This window comes from Diadema antillarum, unplaced genomic scaffold (genome assembly GCF_040938485.1).
Source record: "Diadema antillarum isolate AM-2024a unplaced genomic scaffold, OU_Dant_1.0 seq00000097_RagTag, whole genome shotgun sequence".
Taxonomy (NCBI): Eukaryota; Metazoa; Echinodermata; class Echinoidea; order Diadematoida; family Diadematidae; genus Diadema; species Diadema antillarum.
The window spans coordinates 1,844,075-1,856,240 of record NW_027271186.1 but is presented as its reverse complement, the minus strand read 5'-3'; the positions used below and the strand labels follow the sequence as shown (position 1 = coordinate 1,856,240).

General features: G+C 41.1%; 1 protein-coding gene across 1 annotated transcript in view; it reads right to left on the bottom strand.

Annotated features, from left to right (window-relative positions):
- Positions 1 to 393: 393 nt before the first annotated feature.
- The window catches only part of LOC139726740 (prokineticin receptor 2-like), a 35,590-nt gene continuing 23,817 nt past the window's right edge, over positions 394 to 12,166 (bottom strand). The window contains exon 2 of the mRNA XM_071637734.1: positions 394 to 1,156. Within this exon, the coding sequence (XP_071493835.1) occupies positions 394 to 1,156 (763 nt within the window). The remainder of the gene's footprint in view (positions 1,157 to 12,166) is intronic.

Genomic DNA, 12,166 nt, shown 5'->3' with positions numbered 1-12,166 from the left:
CATACTACCTAGGGGTGTTCCAGAGGGTCAAGCCGACCACCCCATGCAGTCAAACCTTTTCTGCGGGTTGGGTTGAACGAAGTCATTTTTTCTGGGTCCCTGCGCCTTGACTAAAAGTGTCAGCACCTCGCGCCAAATAGTTATTTCAAGATAAAGGACTCAGAGGGCATTCTTTATCATATTCGTTATAAACTTGACGAATTGCTGAGTACAAATTTTCTGTGATCGGTTCTAGATTGCAGGTTTCATAGGATGCACATTTGTCTTTCAAACAAATTTTCCGATGAGGTCAAGCGGTAATTGCTCTCTAGGGAAATACCGTACAAGTGCATTTCCGGGCAATTGTATTGTCTTGAGTCATACATGTATTCATGTTTCGTTTTTAATTTTTCCTCATGTCTGATACACCGAGGTCCTGGCGGTATCTCGCGTCAGATCTCCTCTCCCATTTCCATGGTTACAGGCATCATAATTATTCGACGATCCCTTGGCGACCTGGGATGGGCGCGAATAGCGCACTCTCACGGTGGACTGTGACGTACACGTCCGGTTCGCCGGCGTAAATAACTGGAACACACACTTGCGAAAGTTGACGTTGAAGAAGATGTAGATGAGCGTGTTGAACATGCTATTCAACATGGCTAGGGCCTCGACAAGGTAGAACACTGTGTTGAACAGTTTGTATCTGGAGTCCCCGCTACTCGGTAGATAGAAGTCTCGGACGATCGAGAAGCCATTGTAAGGCGCCCAGCATATGGCAAAGAGAGCCACTACGATTATAAGCATCCGTATCGTCCGCCTCTTCGACGCTTCCGCGGCAGCCTCCTGCTGCTCGGTCATGTGGTCGCACGGAACCTGCCGGAACCACAGTCGACGAGCGATGAGGAAGTAGATGACGCTCATCAGGGTGAGCGGGATGCAGAACTCGCCGATGACTAGGAAAAGAGTGTTGGCTAGCATTGCCGAGTTTCTCTTCCAACCCGTCTCGACGCACTGGATCATCTGCCTGCCGTCGAGTTTCTTATCAAGGTGCGTCTGAGTGTTGATGGTGGTTGGGATGACGACGAACGAAGACACCACCCATATGAAACCCAGGATCGTCATCGTCGTCGAATGCGTCATTCGAGGGCGTAGTGGGTTCATAATCGTCAAGTACCTGAAAGCGGAGGAAAAAAAAGAATAAGAATTATGCAGAGTTTCGTGACGCCATTCCGTTCAGCATATCATGCCATCATGAATAAGGAAACACAAATTACTATCATGAGCTTTCATCTGAAGACGTGTTTGAATCTCATGACTCAATATGACTTCAAAAGAGAGGACATTCTTGAGATTAGACTGGTCTGCCTCAAAAGGATGACGGGCTGATCCTGCAATGAGATTCACCCCATACATTAACAACAGGTTGAACAGTTTGCATTCGAAATGTGCAAAATCGACTGCCTTTCGCGCAACCATGTTATATCAGGCCTGTTCAATCGAAGCACGAGCGAGAGAGGTAGATAGACAAACAGACAGAGATACAGAGAGGGAGAGAAATGAGAGATATAGAGAGGGAGAGAAGAGAAGCTCGCTCGAACAGACCATATCATTGATTAGTCGAACGTGTAGTCATGTGTTTCCCCCGGGCGAGACGAAATCTGCTCCAACAAGCAACAAGTTTGGAAGAAAGCACCCTCTCCTTCATACCTTTGACATTTACCAAAGACTCCAAGAACATCTTCACGCTGTTGTTGAAGGTTACCCACTATTCTCCAGGTTCTGCGGAATGAAAGTTTGGCCGTATCGAAGCACTTCTTACGACACTTTATCAAAAGTTACTTGCCTTCTGAACCTATATATGACTTTCATTAATACCATAAAACTACAAAACTGTAAGGTATGGGACGTAATAGTGCTCATCTTATGTGTGTCTGTATCGAGACACCTGACACATCCGTAGTGAAAAATTCTCCAGATTCTCGATTCAGTGTATATATATATATTTTTTTTTCGCCAAGGAAGTTCACTTCTTTCCTCCGAGATTGAATTAAACGGCTAGTGCAGCATTTTGCATTATTTTGATAGAAACGGTTACAATAAATTGTCTTACTCACAATGATTTAAGACATTTTTTTTTGCACTGCAAATCAGACATTGTTAATGTTTATTCATTAAGTGAAAATTCATTGGTAGATGTATGCATGTTCTTATTGATTTGCTTGTTGATTAACTAAATATCTATCTATTGATTGATTGATTGATTTGTTCTTTAATTTAGTTCACTTAGTTAAGTAGTTAGTGTGTCATGTTATCTAGAATGAGCTCATCAGGAGTCAAGGCACTGATCTTCCAAAAGGCCCTGCCTCACAAACATTGAGCACAAAGCATTAATCATTGAAGGTCTACCTATGCTGCGATTGGCGCACACTTTTTTGGAGGGGCGTGACGGGTTTAAAGAGGTAATCCACCTAAAAATAGATAAACTTCAAAAGAAAGCCAAAGTTATTCCCTACAGAGGGAGACAAAAAAGACAAACATCGAATGAGAAATAAGGAAGACATGACATTTTGATTTAAAAAAAAAATATTTCTTAACCAATCCTTACGAATATTCAAATGAGCGAGTTTTATATTCATACTGGTGAAGTATGAGATTTTTGTCATTTTTGGACTGGTCAAGAAATGTTTTCCAAAAAAAAAACAACAACAACAAAACTGAAATTTCAGAATGTTATATCTTCCTTACTTCTTATCCGATTTTCATCATTTTTGTATCGTTCTGTAGGGAATATTTTTCTCTTTCTTTTGAAGTTAATTAATTTTTAGGGTGGATTTCCTCTTTAACGGTGTATACCCCACGACGGTCGTGTCAGGATTTTGCCATGCATGTCAAACCACGTGCGTGCTTGGGTGCGTGTGTAAGATTAGTCACGCTCCCCATGAAGCGATCGATGCTTCGCTCTCCGCCTCACTGAATTGGACCCGATCCCATCCCCGGAATTATTTCGTCAGCCTCCCGAATCGTACTCGAAAAAGGGAGCAAATATGACTGAAACAAACCGCCATGTGATTCGATAACCAGAAATATCCGAATGCATCCGGAGACGTGTTGTTTATTTCAGAACTCTTTCTTGTGGCGTCTCGTAGAAGTTCGATGAGGATAATATTTATGTCGGTATTAAAAACATGGGTTTCTCTATCGCTAGCTGTGAACGTGTCTGTCTGTGTTTTGGGCTAAACAAATTATAGCAGATGATCATTTTTAATATCTTTTAATGCAAATTAAATGTTTGTGTAATTGTGTTCACACATGCGTTGGAATTGGTTGAAACCAGGGTCCCGTTTCGTAAAACTTGTTATCAGTGACAACTGCCACATTTCTATGACAAATTTGCTCTCAGCCAATCAGATGCAAGGAGTTCAGTAGCTTGTAACAACTATCACAACTTGTCACTGATAACAAGTTTTATGAAACGGGACCCTGGTTTCAACCAATTCCAGTGAGCCGAAATTTGCATATTTCCTCGTCATCATTACATTTTGTTCTTATCTTGCTTGATTTTCTTTGCGCCCCCTTCCCCCCCCCCCGTATGTTCGAAACCGTTGGCGCATTCTTTTGATCCAATTGGCGATCGCTTCAGAACGAAAGAAATTGCAGCCGCTGCCCCGTGAAACATTTTGCTTGCTAAATATAAAATGACATGTGTGAACACAATATACGTTGTCATTTTGTCATCACGTTTTGTTCTTACCTTCTTTATTGATATAAATTTTGGCGAGCGAACGCAGCGAGCGAGCCGAAAATTTTTGTATTTCAGCTGACAGAACATGGAATTCTTGTGTGAACACAATAAACATTGCCATTTTGTCCGCGTCATCATCATGTTTTGTTTTTATCTTGTTTGATTTGGTTTTCTGCCCCCCCCCCCACCATTCTCCCCCCCCCCTTTCCGGGCGAGTTTTTTTTTTTTCTTCTTCTTCTTCTTCTTTTCTTTTTTCTTTTTTTCTTCTTCTTCGTTTTTTTTCTTTTTCTTCTTCTTTTTTTTTGCGTTTTTTTTTTCGTTTTTTGCACCCCAACGAGTGGCGCCCGGGGCACGTGCCCCCCTTGCCCCCCCCCCCCCCTAGATACGCCACTGCCCCTGGTCCGCACATAAGCACTCGGGCCAGGTGAGGTTGATTTGAACCAGTTTCCATGGCGGTGAATGGGACTGTGGCATCACACTTTGGTACTCCATACAAGGAAGGCAAGAGAGGTTTTCAGTAAATATCTAGGAGTAAATATTTATGACAGTACGACGCATTCACTTGGGAGTGCGCATTTGTGTACAAGAAACGTCTACACAAAAACCCGCTAAAGAGTACTATCAGGCAGCGTAGTCTAAAGTGAAATTAACGAGATTTTTCCATGACCCGATGTGCAGGGGGTGAAATGACGTCTCCCTTTAAGGCTGTAGAGCCCGCTCATCGTACTATACTCTCTGTCCTCTTGTACCAAAGAAAGTACCCCGAGGAGAAACAAACTATTCATCAGAAGCCTCAAGATGAAGACAGCAACAAATCATTTTCAATTTATTTACTTTCTCGGTTCGAATTGTTGCTACATGTACCAGATTGCATGGGGAATCGTGTACACTGGGCAAGGTTGACATGCACTGTGTGTCTTTAGAGAGAGAGTGAAACGTATAAAGGTCAAACTTCCTCGCTACTCTCTTCTTGAGACCTGACTGATGCTAGATTTATCTTGTCTTTCTTCAATCTTTTTTTGTTGTATCTTTGCATGGCGTGTCTTCAAAGGTTGTACTTTTCATTCGGAAAGCAGCAAGCGGATCCGAAATGTTAAACATGACTCGGAAATCCCGCAGGGACGCTATCTGTTGTGTTCTGGACTCACGGGCTGGCCACCGCCTCGAGTATGATCTCCAACCCGCCGGCGACCCAGAAATGAAAAGAAAAAAGGAGAGAAAAAGAAGAAGAAAAAAAAGATGAAAAACCCAAATCAATATCATACAGAGTATGTCCTGAGCCAGACAGGTGTTTACTCTTTGTAGCGATGATTGGACAACTCGCGTATAGAGAGGTTCCATCACGACGAAGGCAGCTAAAAGAAAAAAGAAAACTCAAACTAACCTCAAGTTTGCTCCGAGCTCCCGTGATGACAGAACATGACGTCAGACGGGAATGAAAAGGGGACACTATTTCCCAAAGGATTCTTTTTTTTTTCAAGGATTCATTTTTTCTCTCCTTTTTGCCACTTAAACGGCTTTGCTTAAGAGTTCTAGTTTCAAGGGGGACGGGGTCTGCTGCACAAGTAACACATGTCAAGTGACCACGATGAAAAAAAAAAAGATGATGAAAAGCGGGAGTAGATACGTACAAGAACCGCGCACGTGGGAGCCAGCGATGTGTAGCTGTAAGAGGGGATTTTAATCAGCGCGCACCCACTATTCGCACCAAGGGTAAAATGACGCCATAACAACGCTGTGAGGTCTATACGTAGCATAATTGGAATAGATGAATGACGTGTGGGAGAGAGGAGCGAACGCACGCGATCATCGAAGCCGCCTCCTCTTAAGAGTATACTACGGTTTTATCAGGATCGTTTCGCACTATCGATTCTGGCAATCAGTTATCCCAGTTTTATCGTGTATTATACGTGTGTAGGGTGGCAACAGATTTTGACGATACGATTACTTTTTAAAACGATGGTGTTATCAGGATCGCATCCTTTAACCAGGGCATCTCGCGTGGTGACAATCTGTCTGTAGAATGAAGACAAGATGCCCATTGATAAAAACGAGAGAATAAGGCACGTCTCATATGTGAGTATCAGCATGAGAAGAGAAAAAGACAGCAAAAGAGAGAGAGGGGGAGCGGGGGAGGGAGAGAGGGAGAGGGAGATATGAGGGGGGTAGCGGGAGATAGGCAGAGAGAGACAAAAATGTTTCATTGATCGCAGATCATAACAAGTACAAAAAGGAGAGAGATGCCACCACATCTTCGGCTTTGGTATCGCGAGCATTACCCGGCTCTTCATCGATGTTCCCTGGTCCCAGAATAGACAAATCTGTCACTCCATCTCAATGGCCAACCCATCAAAATGCAGATGGCAGAATTTCACTATCGCGTTGACGATGAGAATCCAGTCAATATTTTGAGGATGGTGACTGGTGACTAGTCGACAAGTACATCAAGACGATGGCACACACACACACACACACACACACACACACACACACACACACACACACACACACACACACACACAAATAAACAGAAGAAATACCACATGAAAATATTGTGGGCCATCAAAAACGTTTGAAAACCGTACGTCAAGGGATACTGCAATTATACATTTTTCCTTTCAATACACCCCCACTCCTCCACACCCACGCGATTGAGATAAACAAAGAAACCAATAAACATCAAAGCATTCAATGACAGAATGCAATTTACGAGAGTGCAACAAATATATTCGGTTTCTGACTGAAACACTTTAAAAATGTACAATATTACTATTACTATTACTACTACTATTATTTAAAGTGCGCTTTTCCCACAAGGCCCAAAGCGCTTACAATCAATTCAAAACATGTACGACAGTATGTGTAATTGGATAAACAGCTACGAACTAGTTGCTATTAAAAAAATGTGTTTTCAAGGCTTTTTTGAAAACACTGACTGATGGAGACTGTGTGTTTGTGATTGTGATAGGTTTATGAACAGAAAACGTAACCTCGAGGAACTTATAGAAATAAGGCCTGTACGCTATCGTAAGGTATGTATAAATTTTACACACGCATCTGGATCCACACATTTCAAACCTTCTATTGCCTGGGACATAGATAGTCTCTTTAATACATTTTTTTTTAAAGAGAAATGTACCCTTTTGTACTCTTTACGAGATCTAATGATTTGCATTTTTGTGGAGGTGAATGTGTACTTGATCTTTTCCGGATTCGCCTTTTTTTTTTTCTTTGTGTACAATCGAATTCTCTTGACATGACGCAAATCTCTCGTTTGAAGAGGCTACACCCCAGTAAATAATGCCAGTGCATATCTTGGCAATCAATGACTTAAAGTCAAAGATATAAAACACCTGTTTCTTGACCCTGGCCTAATCTAAGCATCAGTCATCGCCACAGCGCCACAGGAGGGGGGGGGGGGGGGGGGGGGGGCACCGCGAGAGGAGGAGATTGTTTTGGTTTTGGCATGGGCCATGTAGCTCCATGGTGCGTGTGTGTGTGTGTACGTGTGTGTGTGTGTGAGTGTAGACATTCAGCGTATGCAGACAGAGCATGCCTGTACTGTAGTGACCGGAACTATTGTCATTCCATTTTGCTCTCCCCTTCTCCCTCCCCCATCTCTCCCCCCTCTCCTTCCCTCTCTCCCCCCTCGCTCTCCCTCTCTCTCTCTCTCTCTCTCTCTCTCTCCCCCTCTCTCTCTTTCTCAATGATCCAGTCAGCAGGCTGATTGTAACCAGGGAGGTAGTCTCACCTCCCCGTTGTAACTCACTGCCAAATAGCACATTGTCAGCACCGGCAAACTGGCAATGCTCTCCTTCTTATTCCTGTATTTTCGTTATTTACGGGTCAATTTTTTTCGTTCGAAATGTAAAATGGATGACCATAGAATTTCTCAATAGAATATAAAATTGAAAACTTTAGAAAGGATAGAGAAAATTGAGTTCACTTTGAATGGTCTGCCACAGGCAGATATCCTTATCATGCTCTTACGTAATACGACAGCTGCTTTCTCAATGATCCAGTCAGCAGGCTGATTGTAACCAGGGAGGTAGTCTCACCTCCCCGTTGTAACTCACTGCCAAATAGCACATTGTCAGCACCGGCAAACTGGCAATGCTCTCCTTCTTATTCCTGTATTTTCGTTATTTACGGGTCAATTTTTTTCGTTCGAAATGTAAAATGGATGACCATAGAATTTCTCAATAGAATATAAAATTGAAAACTTTAGAAAGGATAGAGAAAATTGAGTTCACTTTGAATGGTCTGCCACAGGCAGATATCCTTATCATGCTCTTACGTAATACGACAGCTGCTTTCTCAATGATCCAGTCAGCAGGCTGATTGTAACCAGGGAGTAGTCTCACCTCCCCGTTGTAACTCACTGCCAAATAGCACCGGCAAACTGGCAATGCTCTCCTTCTTATTCCTGTATTTTCGTTATTTACGGGTCAATTTTTTTCGTTCGAAATGTAAAATGGATGACCATAGAATTTCTCAATAGAATATAAAATTGAAAACTTTAAAAAGGATAGAGAAAATTGAGTTCACTTTGAATGGTCTGCCACAGGCAGATATCCTTATCATGCTCTTACGTAATACGACAGCTGCTGGAGTCATCAAACCCTGGCTTGGCCTCCAGGTTTGTCACGCCTGAGCAGAAAGCTTATTTGCAATGGACAAGTACTTCGACTCCCAACTCCCAAACGACAAATATACGCACCCCACTTTGGGTATTCCCCAGTTGGGGACTCGCCTCAAACGAGGGATTGACGGCATGATAGTTTTTGTATTTGTTTTTGCATGGTTTGCAGTTGTTTTTCCTCGTTCTTTACATGTCTGCAAATTCCGAGTAAGCTGAAAGAGTAATCCTATTAAATACTGAACAAATACATACATGAATAAATAAAGATTATAGTCTTTCAACCACGTTGAAAGTGAAGAGGTAGGGCTGCTACATGAAGAAACGTCCAATTCGAAATTGCACGCTAAAGCTTTTATAATTATCATTTGAATTTGCTGCAAAGGTTTGCGCCATGGTACAGTAACTTGGAAGACTTTCGGCCTCTACATCGGCTTGATGTTTCCCTTTAAATTCTGACAGACATGTTGTCGCCAATAAGATCCGACTTTTTTTACGGCTGCACCCTCTTTCGAGAACAAACCGTGGCTGTTTACATCCACTTAAAGCTGCAGAAGTTTAAATTGAATAGTCGGCGAAAGGTCAGAAATGCAAACTCGCTCCGGGGCACACCTAAGACAAACCCTTCTTCTTCCGTCCTTTTCATATGGAAGGAAGTAAAAAGGTCGAAATTTTGGACAGAAAGCAAGGACCAAGCCTTCCGAGAACCCTTCTTCTGACTACTGACTGTCCGAGTAAGTTTATCTAAGGCTGTCATCTTCCAACACTTTGCAGTTGAACAGCCAACGGCTAGCGGACGAAAGACGTCACAAAGCCAAATATGCGCACAAACATTCAGAGAGAAAAAAAAAATCACTGTGAAGCACTATAAAAACCTGCGTAATAAACTTTAGACATCATAGCAAGTGGCGCCACTATTCAGATCTAAAAAAAAATAAATGAATAAAGCGTAGTCTACTATGATTTGTATTAGTTAGAAACGCAATTGAACAAGAATGAAATATTATGCATGTGCTACAAGGCAAATCAAATTGAATATGGATAACCTTTCAATATAAATGTCCCTACCTATTGAAAAAAATGATATGCGATACCACATTTTGCTTTGGCTTGTACGTATACGAATTTTGCTGGACTTTTTTTTTAATCCTGTGCACATTATCAAATACAGGAACGTTTATCTTGTTTCACATAGAAATTGCATAATGGACTGTACTCGGAAAATATTTTGAGTTCGGCTCTCAAGAACTGCAAAGATGTCCCGAAAATGAAGGAATCCAATTACTGGTAAATGACAGCAACAGATATGCCTAAATCTAGACCCATGAAGTTCATGGCATGAACACTAGAAACATTTTAAGCATGACATACTTCAATAAAACTGAAACCAAGGTCATGCTGTATTCACCAACGCTTTATTTCGGCACACAAAATTTCGAGCGATTGGCTCTTTCTCAAGTGTTGATACTGAGTTCAGTTTTATCATTGATGATTCTGATTACATAATACATGTATATATATATACATATATATATATATATATATATATATATATATATATGTATATATATACATATATATATATGTATAATACACATACATAAATAGGTTATAAATATGGTTATAAAATACTCCAACAAAACTAAAACAAGTGTATATAAGGCCGACGTAAAATATGGTATGGGATTCTTTTTATCTATCTACATATGAATGATTATATAACATCAAATGAGCACTGTGCAGGAATAATGTTCTGGTGGTGTATATTGTGCATGTTGCAAAGGAAGAAACGTATAATGCACATAGTAATACGATTCCCGATCAACCCCCGACGACAGCCTGCGGTTCATGACAATTTAATATATTAATATGCCGTGCACTTGAAATGCATCCTTAGGGCTTCGTCTCCGCGAAACGTGATCTGGCGTCCGCGGTTAGGGGACAATAGATGAGATTTCTCACTTGGTTTGTCTAAATAAGATTGATTCATTCCAATAAAACATTTAAGGTAGAAGCTTAGATGTTGTTTTCATTTTCTTACATTCTATTCATTGACCGTTGACCTATCAAGTCCGCATGATATTAATCACTATACGATGCAAACTGTAAAGTTGGCTTTCAAGCTGTAGCTTCGCGTGTTGTAAAAGATGGGAATTAATGGGATTGTAAAAGACAAAGTCATCTGTTTCATTTAATAAAAAGATTGAATAGTGTAGTTTAATTGTTCGTTTTGTTTCGTATTCCCCTATACAGGTTACACAGTCGTGTGCCTTATAGTTCCTTTCGTAACGTATTGCTCTCATACGTTAATGTCGCCATGAAGCGCTATATTCATATACACACAGATTTCCCTCCAATTAACTACTACTTGTTTTGTTTTTTCTAAGATACAAAATGTTCCGTATTAAAGCATAAATTAAATAATAAATAATTAAAGCATAAAGCATTAATGATGGAAAAAAAAGTAATGAAATTGCATCATCGAAATGGAAATTTCCGTATTCATAATATAACGTGTACGCTGCTCCTCTGAAAACGGACATCGATTGAAAACGCAGAGATACTATCTACTGGCTATATCATAGAAAACCTGTGATGTTACTCGGGTGAAAACAATCTCGTGCCAACCCCTGAAATATAGAGAAAGAGAATTAGAGAATAAAAGCGCAGACTAGCTACCTAAAAGCACGGAGAGAAAGAGAGTACTGTAAGTGGTGAGGAGAGAAATACGGTGAACTGCCGGGGGAGTGTTTGTGCAGGTGTATACCCGCCGCGAATACCTGTAGTCCAGTCTCGCTGTCCATAGAGTCATCAATAATTCTAATTAGTGAGGTTTTTCGTAGGCGGAATTTTTCCCCTGCCTGCATATATGAGCATATCAACGGATTTAAATCCCACTGTAGGCCAACCTCTTCACTCTTAGCAAAACAAATGTAACAGATTGTCCCTTATACCTAACTGCGTGAGAAGTTCAAGCATGTTTGTGCGGATGGAATGGGTGTGTGAGTATACGTGAGGGAGAGATGCTTTGTCTGGGTATGATTGCGTTTTCAAGAGTCATAACTTTCGTTGACTGCGTGGGTTGAATGTTGCAATCCACACACGAAGCAGCTATCCCATATACGTATCCCCATGATTTTAACTAATCACTTCATATTACATGACGTGGGCAAGTGACGGGTTTGAACATGCAGATGAAACATATTTCGTCGAAGATATACAGCAAAAGAACCCAAAGTAGTGGAAAAGGAACGGAAAAGAAAACGGGAAAAGGAGGAAAGAGATAAAATTTCAAGGCAAATTCCTTCTCCGAGTAGAACTGTTAATCAAAATCAATCAAATTGATCAAATCTCGCGGGGTATCCCCCAACACACATACGCACACACACATACATACATACGAAGGAGCTTTGGCATTTTTACTTGTGAAAGTCAACCTCTGGAGCATACTTTTGGGGAATGTCCAGCTTATTTCTTTTTAAGTGACAAACATCATTAATTGTTACGACGGCTTATTCAAAGTGGTATTTCGGCGTATGCGTCTTTCACTGTGTACCAGGTTTGTGGTGGTGGAACGAGCGGGGGGGGGGGGGGGTCAGGGTATCTCCTTTCTACACGAGCTATATAGGGAGCATTCACATTTTCAGAATTGGATATAAACGATCTAGTACACATTTTTTTTGTGTGGAATCCTAAGAAACTTTTGTTTCATCAAAAACTAAGAAGCAGAAATATCGAGGGAAAATATGAACGGCTAAATCGTGGTGTGCGAAAAAAAAAAATGTAATGAACAAACACAGGGA